The 17,454-nt window shown below is 56.1% G+C and overlaps 1 protein-coding gene across 6 annotated transcripts in view; it reads left to right on the top strand.

Annotated features, from left to right (window-relative positions):
* The first annotated feature begins 15,806 nt into the window (after window positions 1-15,806).
* The window catches only part of SLX9 (SLX9 ribosome biogenesis factor), a 37,150-nt gene continuing 35,502 nt past the window's right edge, over window positions 15,807-17,454 (top strand). For 5 of the 6 annotated variants that reach the window (XR_006384942.1, XR_006384943.1, XR_006384941.1 and 2 more), the window contains exon 1: window positions 15,825-15,962. Coding sequence is in view for 3 of the 6 variants with exons in the window: in XM_044250835.1 (XP_044106770.1) it covers window positions 15,825-15,962 (138 nt within the window). In the remaining 3 variants the exon portion in view is untranslated. Of the gene's footprint in view, window positions 15,963-17,454 lie in introns of all 6 variants that reach the window. The other variant, XM_044250836.1, reaches the window with a different exon arrangement.

Here is a 17,454-nt window from a genome sequence, read left to right as displayed (position 1 = left end):
AGACTCCCTGCTGAGTGCAGAGCCCGACACGGGATTCGATCCCACGACCCTGAGATCATGACATGAGCCAAAATCAAGAGTCAGACGCCTAACCGACTGAACCACCCAGGCAGCCCAGGAATGGTTTCACATGTTCTAGAATATTCTAGAATTTCAGGAATCATAGCACCTAGGAGGGGCTTACCGTCTCCCACTTCGAATAAACAAATTATTGCATTGGGTTTTAAAAATAAAGAGACAGATGAGTTCCAACTACATGCTCTCTATCAAGGGAATCCGGACCGTTCAGAACGATTAGAGAATAACAAAGAAGCACAGACTGAGAATGTCCCCACGCCACACCCGGTGCGGCCTCACTAGATAGAGCAGTGACTGTCACTGGCCACCACACCACAGAGGCGGATACCACGCACGGTGCACGCGCCTTTGTGGCGCAATCTGGTGAAAGGGCAGTACAAATTTAGACACTAATAAAATAGACATCACGATTGTCACTTCTGCACCGAACTCAGACCAACACTTTAGATCTACTATGGGGGTTACAGGAAGAACAGGGGACAGAGGCATGTGTTAAATGACACCACAGGGATTCAACCCACAAAACCCTGCGAGACAAACCACAAAGGGCAAGGGAGAAGAGTAGGGGAAGGAGACCCGGCTCAGGAACCCATGGGTTAAGAGATTTAGGAGAAAATCAGCCAATCGCAATGTACGGAGGGGGTGATATTAAGAAACTATGGTTGGGGCCCCCGACGGGCTCCATCAGTTAAGGATGTGACGCTTGATTTCAGTTCAGGTCGTGAGCTCGGGGTCCTCAGAGGGGGTGATATTAAGAAACTATGGTGGGGCCCTGCACTGGGCTCTGCACTCAGCACAGAGTCTGCCTGAGATTCTCTCTCCCTCTGCCTCTCCTCCCCCTGTGTCCGCTCACTCTCTCTCAAATGAGTACATAAATCTTCAAAGAAAAGTGCTGTTAATTTTCTTAAGTGTGATAGATTTTGTGATTATACTCAAGAGTTGTCGCCTTTAAGAATTACACACGGAAGTATCTACGGAGGACGCGGTGCCGTGTTCCGGATTTGCTGCCAGATAATGAGTGGGGGGAGGGGTGACGGAGGGAGGGTGGGAAAATTAAGGAGATGTTCGCCTTTCCATACACGTAGGCCCTGCTCCTGGGCCCCCAGGGAAGCTATAGCTTGACATTTACCCAAGGTCAAAATGACTCAGCAAAACCTCGAAGCATGGGCTGTACTTCTGCTCCAATTCTGCCCCAAGCACATACCATATATCTGCTTCGTTGAAAAAATAACCAAAAAGGAGCATTCTAAGCATAAAAAGAAGAAAAACAAAAAAACCCTCGCTGACTCCTGTAAGATTAAAGTCATGTAGCATCACATACACTAAGAATGTTCTAGAATATTCCTGAATTTCAGGAATCGTGGCACCTAGGAGTGGGTTAAAATAAGACAGTCTATTGTTTTCTGGAATGCACTTCGTTGTGGTCATGGGGAGCTCCGTGTAAAAACACACATAACTCCGCACCAACGCGGGTCCCTGAGCGCCGTCGTCCCATGAGCGCTGTCGACCTGTGCGGCTGTCCTCACACGCGCTCCAGTAAACCTCCCTGCGCGGCTGTCCTCACACGCGCTGCAGTAAACCTCTCCTCCTTTCTCTTTAAAATGTTTAAAAAGTTTTTTCATTTTGCACCAGCCGTGGATAAAGCTATAAAGAAAACAAGACTGGCCAAGTTGACGATCGTGGAAGCAAATGTTGAGGGCATCTGGATTCATGAAACTGTTCTGTCAACTGTCGCGACTGTAAATTTTCTGGAGTAAATTTTTTTTAACTTTAAAAAGAAGTGTAAATTTGCGGAAGGAGGATGCTTTCAGTTTTGCAAGATGAGAAAGTTCTGGACATTGTTTGCTCACAATGTGGACAGAACATCTGGACTGCACACTCAAAAATGGGAAAAGATGGTGAGATATATGGTTAAATTTATGTTTTGTGTTTTTTTTTCTTAAGATTTTTAAATTGTTTATTTGTTTATTTGAGAGAGAGAGAGCATGAGCAAGGAGGAGAGGTAGACAGAAGCAGATCCCCGCGGAGCAGAGAGCCCGATGCGGGACTCCATCCCAAGACCCTGGGATCGTGACCTGAGCCAAAGGCAGATGTTTCACCGACTGAGCCACCCAAGCATCCCTATGTTATGTTTTTGTTTCAGTTTTTTACCACAGTTAAAAAGGAAAAAGTGACAAAAATTCTGTCTATCAGATAAACTTAGATCAGACACTAAAGGTCAAAAATAAAGGACTGGATGATAGACACATCACATGCCAGGGAATACTAACAATTAGGTAGAAATGATATCAAGAGGTATAACTCAAGGGGCACCTGGGGGGGCTCCGTTGGTGAAGCCTCTGACTCTTAATTTCAGCTCATGTCATGATCTCAGGGTCCTGGGACTGAGCTCTGCCCTGGGCGTGGAGCCGAAGATTTTCTCCTCTGCTCCTCCCCTCTCCTCTTTCTCTCTCAACAACAACAACAACAACAACAACAACAAAAACATATAATTCAAGGCAAAAAGTACTAAATGCTTAAGGAATGATGGAGGTCATGGAATTTATCATCCACAAATTAAAAATAGTTGCAAGGGTGCCTGGGTGGCTCAGTGGGTTGAGCCTCTGCCCTCGGCTCGGGTCATGATCATGATCTCAGGGTCTTGGGATCAAGCCCCGCATCGGGCTCTCTGCTTAGCGGGGAGCCTGCTTCCCCCTCTCTCTCTGCCTGCCTCTCTGCCTACTTGTGATATCTGTCTGTCAAATAAATAAATAAAATCTTTAAAAAAAAAAAAAGAAAAAAAATAGCCGCAAAACACATAGAACAGAAACTGACAAACACATAAGCCAAGGGACCCAGGTGCACACGCAGCAAACGTCTTTAATGTCCTTCTCTCAGAAATGAACAGATGAAACAGATGCAGAGGAGGCTTGTGAACACTTTGAGGGTTACGGCCTCTGTAACCGATGAGCAGATCATGTATTAAGCCACAAAGGACATCTCGACATGCCCTAAAGTACAAAGGTCACAAGGAGGCAAATTCATGGGCACAGTATAAGAAAATCAGATGTTAACCAAAGGGTGACATTGAAGAAAAAACCCAGCATCCTGAGACACTGGCAGCAAACCTAATGTAGGATCGGTAGACACACTATGGTATGTTCATATGGCAGGATAATGCGTGGGAATTTAAGTATTTTTCTGGAGCTGTGTGTATCCGCAGGACACATCTCAAAACCTTGACCTACGCATGAGTTGCAGTAGATTGTATGGTGTGACCACGTAGCCTGCGTGATGCTGGAGACACCCACATGCCCATGAATCCTAAGTTCAGGACAGTGGTCACCTCTGAAGGCACAGGGGACAGCGGTCCTGGAAGAGAAGTGCAGAGACCTTCAATTTTATCATTTTAAGAAGAAAAAATTCTGGGCAAAGTAAGGTAAAACGTTAAGATCTGACGACTAGGATGGTGGGTATGTGTGTTTGATGATGTTGGTCTTCACACTTTGCTGTAGTCTTGAGTTTGTTTTTTTTTTTTTTAAAAGGAACTAACAGGGAGTGACTACAAATGAGCAAGAGGAGTGTGGGGTCACAGAAATGTGCTAAAATTGGGCTGTGGTGATGATTTCACAGCTCTGTAAACTTGCTAAAATCATTAAGTGGTATACCTAAAGTTAGTGAATGTAGGCATGTAAATTCTACTTTAATGAAGCTGTAACAAATGAAACAAAATGAAGAATATTTAGGAGTAAAAAGAAGTCACCAGGAGCTTCCAGTCCCTCCTGAGACCGAGCAAGCACACTGCCCTCCATCTCTGATCACAATTAAAAATATCACACAGAATGAAACAGAACAATTTTCTGAAAGATAGGGACGAGAAATCAAAACTTGATGAAAGACTGATATGGGGATGTCCTGCCCCCCAAACCGCTGGCTTAGTTCAAGGTATCCTGCACCCCAGAACAGCATGGTGCATATGGTCAAGAGAAGCCCTTCTTTCTGGACTCTGGGCTGGGAAGGGATGCCCTGATGGATAGAGAGAGGGAGAAATGCCTGCTTTTCTTTGTCCTAGTCTTACCCTAGAGGCAATTCCTGACCTAAACCTGTGCTCCCAAGAGTGTGGGAGCAGCAGAAGATTTTATTTTATTTTATTATTTTATTATTTTATTTATTTTACTTTATTTCAGCAGAAGCTACTGCAATCTTCACTGTGGCCCAGGGTAATGTAGCCACCGGAGATACTCATTAGTGTGTGGGGACTACAACCCCCACTTCACAACCAGAGGAGCAGGGAGGGAGGCCTCTGGAGGCAAAGAGTGTAGGGGATAAGAAGGAGGTCTAGAAAAAGATCCCATGAAGTTTAGTATGATGTTTCGGACTCACCCTTGAGCTGGACATGTGTGGAAAGGCTTTGAGTATTGAAACATGGTACAGACCATTGCCAAGGTCAAAGACTGGACCCAGGGGCATGCAAGTGTGAGATGTATCCAAATAACACTGTGAAGACTGTGAAAACTGATCTCATGTGGGAACCACAGCCTACAGGAAGCAGGTCTGAACTTGTGATCTGCTTCTAATCAGGCTGATCTGACAGCAAAAACAAAATGAGCAAGGTTGGAGATTTTGATAGGATCCAGTTCAAAATACAGTCCAAAAGTACTCACATGACAATAACACCAAAGAAAATCTCAGGAATTTGTAAGAGAAAAAATAATGAATGATACTAACTCTGAGATGATCCAGTGTTGAAACTATCACAGAAAGCATTTAAATCAGCTCTCATGAATATGCTCCAGTAAGTAAGGAAAACACTCTTGAAACAAATATAAAGGTAAAAATTTTCAGCAGAGATAAAAAAAAAAAACTATGAAAAAGAGTAAGATGGCATTTAAATTAAAAATACAGTAACAGAGATTTAAAAAATCATCGAATGGGCTTAATGGGAGAATGGTGAGAGGGAAGAAAGTGAGTGAACTTGGAGACCATTATGAATGACAAAGAGATTGGCAAAGACAGAGGCTGGATAACATTTGCATTACTGAAGTCGCAGAAGGACAGAAGTGAACTGGTTGATAGAAAAAGCATTTGAGGGGCACCTGTGTGGCTCAGTGGGTTAAAGCCTCCACCTTCAGCTCAGGTCATGGTCTCAGGGTCCTGGAATTGAGTCCCGCATCGGGCTCTCTGATCAGCGGGGAGCCTGCTTACCCCTCTCTCTCTGCCTGCCTCTCTGCGTACTTGTGATCTCTCTCTCTCTCTGTCAAATAAATAATTAAAATCTTAAAAAAAAAAAAGAACGAAAATTCTTAAAACCAAGCAGAGAAAAATGACACATTGCATGCAGAGGAGCAAGCATTGAGTAACTGCAAACTGTAGAGGTTTGCAGCATCAGAAACTATAGGTGCAGGGACACTTGCGTGACTCAATGGTTAAGCATCTGACTCTTGGTTTCAGCTCAGGTCATAACCTCAAGGGTCTTGAGATTGAGCTTCATTATCAGGCTCCCTGCTCAGTGGGGAGTCTGCTTGAAGATTCTCTCCCTCTGCCTCTCACTCCACTCACTCTCTCTCTCTCAAAAATAAATAAGTAAATCTTTAAAAAATATCATAGAGCCTGGATACAGTGGCACAGTGCTCAAAGGAAAGGGCTGCCAGCCTTGGATTCTCCTGCAGTTCTTTATTCCCTACAAATGAAGAAGTAAATACAGTCTCAGATGGAGGCAAAGTGAGAAGATTAGTCTCCAGCAGATAAGCTCTAAAAGCAATCTTAAGATTTCCGAGGGAAATGATGCCGGAAATATGGATACTGAGGAATAAAGACAGAGCAGCAGATAGGGATAGAAGAAGAAGAAGGAAGAAGATGTACCACGGCAATGTTAATCAGTGGAAAACAGGGAAGTACTCTGCTCATTTCAATCACAGTAGCTGTCGCAGCAGTGAAAACCATTGACAGTACGGTGGGGCTTTACTCAACGGCAATGGGCCAGTTCCATGAGATGTAAGGTTTGTAAATGGGCACACACCTAACAACAGGCTCATGGTACACAAACACAATCAGAGCTGCAAGGAGAATGGGCACACTTACAACTGCAGTTGTTGGTGCCCCCTCAGCAGTCTGTTAGAAAGGAGACAAGTGCAGCAAGTACACGGGCGATCTGAAACACGCCAGCCAGCAGCCACAGGGTGTGTGTGGCTCCTTCAGCAAGGAGGACAGACTCCTGCACGCATCCAAGAGAACCGAAACCACTCCCAGTATGTTCTGTAGCCAGAGTGGAATTTAACTAGAAAATAAGCAACCAGAAAGATGTAGAGAAATCGCCAAAGAGACAACACACTTTTTTAAAAATAAAGATCTTATTTATTTATTTGATAGAGAGAGCCATCACAAGGAGGGAGAGGGGCAGGCAGAGAGGGGGAGGGGAGCAGTCTCCCTGCTGAGCAGAGAGCCTGATGTGGGGCTCAATCCCAGGACCTTGAGACCATGACCTGAGCTGGAGGCAGAGGCCCAACCTACTGAGCCACCCAGGTGCCCCCACACTTCTTAATAATCTGTGGGTCAAACAAAAGCCTCAAGGTAAAGTAGAAAATATTTTGAGGGGTACCTGGGTGGCTCAGTCGTTAAGCATCTGCCTTTGGCTTAGGTCATGATCCCACGGTCCTGGGATTGGGCCCTGTATTGGGCTCCTTGCTTGGCGGGGAGCCTGCTTTCCCTCTCCCACTCCCCCTGCTTGTGTTCATGCTCTTGATGTCTCTCTGTGTGTCAAAAAAATAAATAAAATCTTAAAAAAAAAAAAGAAAATATTTTGAATGGAATGAAATGATATGCTGCCAGTCGTACTATGGGGTGAAGGTAAAGCAGCGCCTAGAGGGACATTGATGGCGTAACGTGACGTGTGAGAAATTCAGCAACATGAGTGAATCCCAAGCATTCTTCGGGTGAAGGAAGTCAACAGAACAGAGACTCAGTGGACACTGGGAAGACAGACCCCAAAACCACACGAGATACCATTTCCCATGGGGGCAAATTCAGAAAGATGGTGAGGTAACGGGGGGTAGTTGGCGTCACTTATTTAAACAGTTAGTATGCACATCATTTGTTCTTCCTGGTAGCCACAACCAGGACCACAAAGTGTCTGTGTCTTTATTGGGTCATTAGCGTCTATAACGTAATTAACTTACATCTAGTAATGGGGAAACGTCTAGGTAGACCATGGCGCATCCAGGGCCAACACCACGGAGCAGGCGAGACCCAGGTGTGGTGCCAGTGACTAGGGCAGCGAGGTGGGAGACGGGGAGTCCTGGGGTGCATGCCAAGGGGTTTCTCCATCCAGGAATAATGGTGTGAAACAGAGGAAGTGATGGTCCAACCAGCGGAAGCCTTTGTGGGGCGTGAGCATGAGAGACGAGGCTTGGTATTTTGAAAAAAGCTGAAGCCAGGGGTGGAAGAACAGAATTCTGGGAAAAATCTTTTCCCCAAAGTCCCAATAAATTCCATCTGTGGCCACTTCCCTCTAGCCTTCTAGTAAATCAGCTCCATTTCATCCAGTGTTCATTGAGGACCATTGCCTGGCCCAGTGCTGTGTTAGAAGCCCAGAGGGCACGCAGCCTGCGCCCTCCAGGACACCACGGCCCAGTTCAGGGACGAGCACGTCACAGTGCTATAAGACAGAAAGAGCGGCGGTCCCTCAAATTATTCTGGGCATGGGGTGGGGGGAAACGGGCAGCCTAAGTGATGTAAAACAGAGGAAGAGACGCAAGAGGCAGGCTGTTTCCATTCTCTGGCTGTCCCGAATGCTGGCCGGGGCACCCGCAGCCCCACTCCCCACCCCCAGCCACATTCCCACAATACACAGCACTAAGAGATCTCAAAGATTAAGACATAGTTTAATGATGGCCAAAGCGAGGCTCCCTTTATAGAGACGCCCAGGCGCGCTGTGGTGTCTTAGCCGAAGCCGGGAGAAGTCTGGAGAGCAAGGCAGCGCAGCCCACGGTGCTGTGCGGGTGTGACGCGCCAGCCCGAGAACGGGGGACCCACTCATCAGAGGAGGCACCGGGGAAACACAACCCAGCGCTCAGAAGGCAGAAAGCAGGGGCGCCTGGGTGGCTCCGTCTGCTAAACGTCTGACTCTACATTTCAGCTCAGGTCATGATCTAGAGTCCTGAGATCCAGCCCCAAGCCAGGCTCTGTGCTCAGCTGGGAGTCTGCTGGGGATTCTCTCTCCCTCTGCCCCTCCCTCTGCTTGAGCAGTCCCCTGCGTGCTCCCTCTCTCTCTCAAATAAATAAATCTTAAAAAAAAAAAAAAGGCAGAGCACAAGCTTGGCCCTTGAGAGGGTGCCGTGGCATGGTGGCATTCAGGCCAGCAGCAGGGCCGTGACAACATTTCCCAGCTGTCACCCTCCTATCCCGCATCCCTTTGCGACTTCCATCTGCCCCAGCTCTTGTCCTTTCGTGACCGCTCCCCGATCTTCACTTTTATTTTCTTTTTCATTTCTTTCGCAGTAACTTCCTTCTGCAATGTTGATTCAGCCGCTGCTCCCTTTGTGGGGCAGGAGGGGGGTGGAGGAGCCGGCAGAGGCAGCTGCAGAGGAGGCCCGAGCGTGCTCCCAGGGGGGTGGGCAGAGCAGAGCGGAAAACACTGTGGGCCCTGCCAGGTGCTCTGAACAGTTCTCTCCCTGGGGCCCCCACAAATCCTTACCAACAAGCAGAAAGTCACCCTGCCAGGGCCACAGAGATCCTTACTGCAGTCCAGGCCACACGGGTGCTAGGGCAGCCAGGCGAGCATAGAAGGTAGGGAAGATGTTTGAGGGGTCAGGCCCTTTCCAGCCACCTACTGTCCTGGATGCCGGCCTACGTGTCCTCATCCCCACTTACTGCCTAACTACGCCTTCATGTCAAGCAGAAGGTCTTTTGTCCCTAGTCTTCCTCTTTCTGGCTTCCTCCTTCCAACTCGGCTAAAGGAAAGACACCCTGAGGAGGCCGGGGCAGAGGCTGGCCTATGGCCTGAGCAGGGACTGCCCAACCCTCACCAGAACAGAAAGATTAACCAACAGACTTGACTTTGTGGAAGGTCACACGGAGGACCTGCTGGAGGGCAGAAGACTTGGCTCCAGCAAAGGAGATTGAGCCAGAAAAAGTTAAGCAATTATCCATGCTGGGGGGAAAACCAGAAGTTGTATAAGGAAGAAAATGTAATTCTAGAATGTTCCCTTGGCTCAGTAGTGCACAGTTACACTGTCAGAATAACCAAAGCACTGAGCCCAGGTTAGAAATGGAATTGTTGGAGGGCACCTGGGTGGCTCAGTCAGTTGAGTATCTGCCTCTTGACCTCAGCTCAGGTCTTGATCTCAGGGTCATGAGTTCAAGGCCCATTCTGGGCTCCATGCTGGACATGGTGCCTATTTTAAAAACAATAACTTAAAAATGAAACTGTTCATCATTCTACAGAGATGCGATGGGCTGGGGCGTGAGAGGCTAACATCCTCATTACCACAACAGGAAGGTCATAGTGCCTTCCCGGTCCCCTGGAATCTAATTTCTCCTTCAGTATGAAGACCGGGCTGGCGGGTGGGGGTTCCAGGAGGTCAGGCGAGCCGTCTAACCCTAACCCAGGTCCCAGGGTCATTTCTCTCTTTACGGTACCTACCGAATTGCCATTTCCTGTTCAATCTGTCATTTCTTCCAAAGCCAAATAAAGCCCCTTTCAGACATCTTTAGGGACGTGTGCCCACTGGACGTTTCAGCTGCCTTTGTCAGATCAACTTTGTACCTTCCAACCCTGGATTAAGGAGCTCAGTTTCCATGTTTGCCTTCTAAGCTCCTCCGGCCGTAGGGGCCTGGTTTGGGGGCAGGGATGCTAGGCTGAGAGAGGAGCAGGGACTTGGGGTCCGACAGACGGGCCCACTGGTAGCGGTAGTCGTCTTCAGACAGCCAATCCCTTTTCTTCCCTGGGCCCCCGTTTCCCTCACCCCCCCTTCCACTGTGAGGACAAATGAAGACATATGAAAGGGTTTCTCAAAGGGCCTGGCACACACAGCAAGTGCCCAATAAGTGTGAAGTTGCAAATCATCAGAAAGATGGCAGCCACAAGGTCCCAGGAAGCATGGAGCTCTCAATCAAATCACAGCAGATTTTGTTGTTGTTGTTGAGGGGAGTGTCTATACCTGAAGTTATAGAGAAATTGCTTTTGGGGATACCTGGATAGCTCAGTTGGTTAAGCATCGACTCGATTTTGGCCCAAGTCATGATCTCAGGGTTGTGAGATGGAGCCCCGAATTGGGCTCTGTGCTCAGGGCAGGGTCTGCTTGAGCTTCTCTCTCCCTCTCCTGCTGTCCAGCCTCCTGGCTGCGGTGACAAGCAGTCGCTTCTGGCCTTGGGCTCCCCCCACGTCCATGACGTCAGTGATCACTGGCCTCCCCTCCGTGGGTGTGAGGTTATGGGCCGACGGGGACAGATAACAGGCCTGGCCCAGAGAAAGTGCGGGAATAGCAGGTGGCGTGTGTCACATGTGCCGCGGAAACTGCTCTGCGGCACCAGGGAAGCCTCGGACCCGCTGCACATAAGCAAGCTTAGCTGGGCTCAGAGCAGGCAGAACCCTGCTCCACACCAGAGGCTCTCTGGGGAGGCCGCTGGGTGGGAGAGGAGGAAGTACACGCAGGAACCTGGAAATCCCAGCCTAAGCACTGGGCAGGGTCCGTGTGAGGAAGGCAGACCTGGGGCCCACGCCCAGCCCGAGGATCTCTATCCTGATGGGGGCGGGGCCCGAGTGTCTGGTTCAGCCGCTCCGGGGGTCTGATGGGACGCTGGGTCCGGAGCCCCGAGCAGACTCTGAGCCCCGGGCTGCTGGGCCTGCACTAGGAAGGCACTCGATGCTGGGGAAGAAGGACGGGAGGACCTCAGGGCCCAGGACAGAACCAGGATCCCATGAAGCTGAAGTCAACCCTAGGGGCCTTTTTTCTCTCTCCAAAAGCTTCTCTCTTGGCCTCCCACACCAGTTTCAAGACTCCTCCTCCTCTGCAGAGGAGATCCAGGCATTTCATTCTGCCCCCGAGCTCCCCACCAGCACCCCCCAAGCCCCAGAGGTTGGTGTTCCTGTGCCTATCCCCCCTGGGTCCACATCACCCTCCTGGGCAGCCAGCTGGGGCCAGGGGCCTCCTTTCCCCGTCTCCCGTGAAGTGCTCCAGCTCTGCCCACCTGCTTCCCGTCCCCCGCCTTGGTTTGGGGTCCCAACCGAGAGCTCTCCCACAGGGAGCCATCCAGGAAAATCTCACCCTCCTTCACCTGGGAAGCCCTTGCAGGCTGGGGGCAGCCTTCTCCGTCTTCTTCTTCCTGTTTTCTCTCTCAAGAGAACAGCAGCACCTTTCCAGCGTGGGGCACCGTGGTCAGTCTTGCTTGTGGCCCGCAGAGGAGCAGGCAAGTGAGCAGTGCTGGGCCACTGGGTTCTGGGAAGCCCCAAAGGCAGTTCCAGGCCCCTGCTGGGCAGGTGGCTGTGAGGCCTTAGCCCAGTTCCTGAAAGGTGGGGGTGAGATGAAGAGCCTGGAAAGGGGGAGGTGGGGCAGGGGTCAGGGCCCAGCGCCCAGGGCCCAGCCCACTAGGGCTGGTGAATAAGATCCAGCAGAGGGGTAGGAGAGGAAAATCCCATTCCCATGGGGAAGCACCCAGGAGCCGCCTAAGCTGGGGTGAGGCTCAGGTTGAGGGGGGAGGGGGGTTGGATCATTTGCCCTAATCTGGGTGTGACCCTGGCCACCCTCGAAATTGCACACTGAAGCTCGCATGGGTAGGATGGGGGGCGCAGACTGAGACCCAGGGCTGTGTGCTGGGTGGGCTCCAGGGAGACCTACCCCTTCTCACGCCTCAGCAACATGAAAATTTCACATTTTTAAAAAAGGCAGCAAGACCCAAACAGGTGGGGGAAAGGTGCTGGGAGGAACTGACGTTCATGGCCAAGCACCTCTGGGCAAGGGGGTCAGAGGGATTTTAGCTGTTTAAAGTAGGTTTCTGTGTTTTCCAAAGCGTTTCTGAAATTCACGTGTTAACTCTGTAATCGGAAAAGGACGTTAACTATAAACTGTCAAAACATCGGAAGCGGCTCTCTGCCTAGCTCCGGGGAGGGAGGGCTGGAAGGAGGGACCAGAAACCAAGCTGGACGTTTGGGGCCTGGGGCTCTGGGGCCGCCCGGGTAGGGCGATGGCGGGCCCCAGCCCGCAACCCCTGGGGTCAGAGCGCGCTGGCGAAATCGCGACTTCCCCGGGCCTCTTCCTCCCACGCCTCGCTCACCACTTCCTCCAGTCAACCCTGGCATCACGCAGTGAGTTGGACGCGTTATTTTTACCCAGAAAGTTTCCAAATTCGGGAACTGCACAGCCCCAGAGCGTTTGCATCTCAACTTCCTGTCGCATTCCTGGGCGCGGGAGGCGCGGATGGTCCACCCCGCAGACGCGCGCACGGCCTGGGGCCCCGCCGCACTGTCCAGGAGCCACGCGGGACGCGTGCGGCCCGACTCCCGGAAATTCCCCTGGTTACGGAAACGTTCAGACCACAGCGGTCCCGCAGAGATTCAAACCGATCGTTTTAACCCCTGAAGTGCCCGAAGCCAAGCCAAAGAGCACGGGCGTGCGCCCTCTGGGTCGCGGAGAAGGCTCTGGGCGTGGCCTCCGCGCTCCTCGCCCAGAGACCAGGCCGGGCGGAGGACCCCGGGACCCGGCGCCTGCCTTAGTCTCCCAGTTTGCAGCCAGGCGAGCGAGCGCACTGCGCGCCCAGTGGGGCGGGTGTCAGCCACATGCCCTGCGGCGCGGCAGCTCCTTCCCAGAGTCGCTGGTCCAGGACGCTGGGGAGGGTCCGGGAGATGGAGGAGGGGGGAGGGAAAACGCCCTCCCATCCCTTCGCCCTCGAGCACCCGCGCGGGGCAGGATGGGCTGGGGTCGCACTCAGGATTTCGGCCCTGCCAACCCCACGCCGACCCTGAGCCGCGAACCAGGCCACAGTTGCTGCCTACATTCGCAGGGCCCTGGAGCCCACTGAGCCGGCTGCTGCGGGCGCGCCTGGGGCTCTATCTCCCCGAGAACCCCGCACTGGCACCCCCACTGCGGAGATGGGGAAAAAGCCCCAGAAGTTCCTCCCTTGCCAAGTCAACCCCAAGCCTGGACAGCTCCCCCGAGGCGCGGGCAAGGACCTTCCTGCCGGGAGTGGGGCCTGGGGGGACCCTGAGACCGGGACTCGGGCTGGGAAGGGGTTGAAGGGAGCAGAGTGTGCGGGGAGAGGGGCAGAAACGGGCGGAGAGGACACATTCCCAGGGCTGAGTGGGCAGCGGTGGGGCGAATTTATCTGGACCCAGGTTGACCCTGGCTGGTGGCAAGGGGGTGACCATGACACCCCGGGAAGGAAATCCTGACCCTGGGCACTTGGCGAGGGCAGGGTTAGGGCAGCGGCCGAGGGCCAGGTAGGGCTGGGAGTCCCAACTCCGGGGCTGTGGCCGGCGGGCGGCGTCCGAGCTGCGAGGGGCTGCCTTACAGGGAGCGGTCGCTGGCCGCCCTCACGCGCAGCCTGGTGGGGTCTGCGGAACGGGTTCTTCACTAGGAAGTCCCTCACTGAGGGCCCCGGGGACAGGGAAGGGCCGCGGGGGAGTCTGCACCTCCTGGGGTCCATCCTTCCGCGGCTGCTGGGACCCCAGGCCTCGGCGCGCGGCGGTCTGGAGATGGCCTGTCCGCAGTCCGAGGGCGGAGGCCGAAGGCGCTCCAGGGCCTGGGGAAGCGGATTCTCCGGCAGCCCCACGGCCCCCCAGTTCCGCCCGGAAACCCAGAAGCCCAGGGTGCGCGCAGAGCGGGCCGCGAGCGCCCTCGGGCGACCGAAGAATGAGTCAGGAAAAGCGAAGAATCGCGGTCCCAGCTGAGCGCCACAAAGGGCAGAGCGGATGGGGCCGGGCCTCCCGGACCGAGAGCAGAGCCGGGCGGGGCGGGGGCTGGAGGAGGGGGAGGATTCTGTTTTAAGATTTTTACTACATTTTCGGGTGGAGATGGGGAGATCCGGCTGCACACGGAAATGTGAGGACAGCAGGGTCGGGCGTGGGAAGTGTGGACAGGAGGAGGTCAGCCAGGGGGACCATGGGACAGATGGAGAGAGAAGAGGCCCCGGGACTTTGAAAACTCCTAGCTTATCCGTTTTGTCGGACACGATTTTCTCTGTGTGGAGAAAACTTGCACTGCACAGAGGAGGCAAAAAGCAGGCCCTAAAACTGAAGGTGTCCCCGCCCGGGGCTGACTGAGTGCTGAGTGCCCACCGTGCCACGGACGGCCTCGCAGGAGGTCCTCTCCAGAGGAAACTGGTCTCTACTCTCCACCGACCTGGGCCGGCAGATGCTGAGCAGAGACCCACGCTGGCAGCTCTTACAGCGCAGGGATGTCACGCCTGAGAGGGTCTTCTGGGGTTTCTTCCCGGGACATTTCTCTGTGGCTTCAGCCCAGGTCCATGCTGTGAAGTCACCCCTGTATGTTCAGGCCTGGTGTCTCCCTCTGCACCTATGAACCGCCTGGTTCCCTGTTGGGCCATTCTGGAACGGGACCGATCGGCTCCTGCGCAGCCTGGCCAAAGACACCCTGAAGGGACCTGCTCTCCCCCCAAGTAGGACGTGCCCACTTGCCATAGTCCTGCTTCTTCTAGCACACTGTTTGCTCAGTAAAGCCTTGAATATATAAACGGACTCAAATTCCAGCCCCTTACGTGGCCTTGAGTCAATCACAGACCCCATCACCTTGGCCTTAAGCAGCTGATATGGTCATCTGTCCAGTGTCCTGCGGGGGAGCCCCTCTGTGTCCCTCCTGAGCAGAGGCACCCGGCCCTGCCTGCAGCTGGCTCTTCCTTTCCCAGACTCATCTGTGCGCGTGGGCTTCCACCGGCCTCTGGCCATGGTTGGCCGTGGTGCTGACTCCCACTGTGGGGGGACACGGTGTAGCTAGTGTCCTGGCTGAGTCTGGGCTCCAGTGTGGCCCCCACCGCAGCCCTTTTTGTGCTGAACTTTGTTCTGGACTCGTCAGCCTTGCGTCCCCAGCAGCACAACGGGGTCCCTGGGGATGGGAGTCCCCCCCAGGCTGCTCTCCTGAAGGCAGCCGTCCGGGCCGCAGGCCCTGGAGCCCCGAGCACGGAGAGCAAACCGGGGCTGTCCGGAGAGCGGGGCTCCCAGCCTGCGACCCTGCCGCGCCTTACCGGGGCTGGGGGAGATGGGGTGGGAAGGGGCGGGTTGCGCCAGTTTCGAGGTGCCGTTCGGAGGAGTGAGTGAGACGGTGTAACTGTCCGGTCAGGGCGGATGAAAGCAGACGCGCCGGGTGGACCACGGGTTGTTGGGGTTCCCCTTGGTGTCCGGGGGTCCCCCCGCACACCGGACTCCGCTTGTCAGCACACACAGGCCCGCACGGCCCCGGCCTCTGAGTCCTGCTCTCCCCCGGCGCGTTTCTGAAAGGCACGAGGCCGTGGGGCTGACACGCCGCCGTACTTCCAGCAGGCTTGGTCCGCCGCGCGCCTCGTCCAGCGCCGCGGCAGATCGCAGGACCGCCGAGCCGGTGGGGCGGGGCGGGAGGCCGCGGGGCGGGGCGGGGCGGGGCGGGGCGGGGCGGGGCGCGCGTGCTAGCCCCGCCCCCGTCCGCGCGCCTGCGCGGGAGGAGCGCGGAGCCCAGCCGCCCGGCTCCTGTTTCCGGCCGGGCCGCCGGCGCGGAGGACCAGCTTCCGGTCGGCAGGGCGGCGCGCTGCACCGGCTTCCGGCGGCCGGCGGGGTTGGCGGGAGCATGGGGAAGGTGAGGGGGCTGCGGGCCCGCGTGCACCAGGCGGCGGTGAGGCCCGCGGGGCAGGCCTCGTGCGGCCCCGCGCCCCCGGCCCGGGAGGCGGCCCCTGCGCAGGCGGCGGCCGGCGGGGTCGGCGCGAAGGTGAGCGGCGGCGCGGTGGGCACCCGTGGCGTGGGGCCGCGCGGGGTCGGGGTCGGGGTCGGGGTCGGGGTCGCGCGGGGTCGGGGTCGGGGTTGCGCGGGGTCGGGGTCGGGGCCGCGCGGGGGTCGGGGTCGGGGTCGGGGTCGCGCGGGGTCGGGGCGGGGCCGCGCGGGGTCGGGGTCGGGGTCGCGCGGGGTCGGGGTCGGGGTCGCGCGGGGCCGGGTGTGCGCGGACGCGCCTCGCCTGCGCTTTCGGAACCGGGGGCTCGGCGGGGTCGGCGCATCTCGCCGGGGCGGACGCCGGCCGCGGCCCCGCACGGCCCCGCACGGTCCCGCAGCGCGGCGCGAGCCCAGGACGTGGGAGGCCGCGGGCGGCGGGCGCTGGGACGCCTGCGAGTCGCGCGGTCTCCGGGGGGACACGGGCCGCGCGGGTGAACGAGGGTCCAGGGGCCCGGCCGCCCGCGACCGCCGGCCCCGCCCCACGCGGCAGCGTCCGGCCAGCGGGGTCCTGCCGGCGGCCCGGCCCTCGGGGCGCTCGCGGTTCGGGCCGGAGGTCGCGCTCCGGGGCGTCGGGGTCAGCGCGCGGTGGCCGGCAGGGCGGTCCGTCACCGCGACAGAAGCCCGCGGGGCGGCCCCTGCAGTCCGCGGCCGGAGCGGCGATGACGGGGGGGGGGCGGCTCTCAGCCTCCCCTGCAGCAGGTGGGGGCGGGCGGGGTCCCGGCCCCTCGGGCTCGGCTCGGACTGGAGCCGGCGCTCGTGGGGGCGTCGTTGGCCGCCGCGGCCCTTCCCGAGGGGGTTCTGGGAGGGGTAGGGGCCAGCGCGCGGCCTGGCCCAAGCCGCGGGTCCGGGGCTCTGACGCGTGGGTGAGCTCCCCGGCTGATGGTTTGCGGGGAGGCGGTGGTCGCGCCCCCTGTTGCTTACCTCCCTGACGGGGACACGGCGAGGGGGGGACAAGCAGGGGGCGGGAGAGGGACAAGCAGGCTCCCCAACGAGCAGGGGAGCCGGTGACCTGAGCCAGAGGTCGGCGCCCCTGCAGCCCGGGCTCCATCCCCATCCCCATCCCCACCCCTGTGCTGGCCAGGCCAGAGGGGCCCCGGCAGGCAGAGACCTGCTGATCAAGACCACAGCCGGCTCGGAAGGAAGCCGCGGGCCGGAGCCGCTGTCCCCTCGGAGCCGGACCCCACGGCGGAGCGTCGAGCTGTCACGTGCGGACTGGGTGCCAGCGTCTGGAGTGTGCAGGGGGGGCCGGTCGAGACCTGGAGGACGTCGGCAGACCCGGGAGAGGGGGGCGGCCGGTGGGCCTGTGGAGACGCAGCTACAGGGGCTGCTCCGGTAGGGAGCGCGGTTTCCAGTCACTGGGCGGCACCGCAGGCCCCGAGGGACAGCGAGGGACAGCCGGCGGCGAAGGCCGTGCCTGCTACGGGGCGTTCTGGACGTCTGAGGCCGTGAGCGGCGGCCGCACTCCCCTGTGACGTGTCCGAATGGCTGCGTGG

Source organism: Neovison vison, chromosome 6 (genome assembly GCF_020171115.1).
Source record: "Neovison vison isolate M4711 chromosome 6, ASM_NN_V1, whole genome shotgun sequence".
In the NCBI taxonomy this organism is placed as follows: domain Eukaryota; kingdom Metazoa; phylum Chordata; class Mammalia; order Carnivora; family Mustelidae; genus Neogale; species Neogale vison.
The sequence above is the reverse complement of the archived record's forward strand: the minus strand, read 5'-3'. Positions and strand labels throughout refer to the sequence as shown.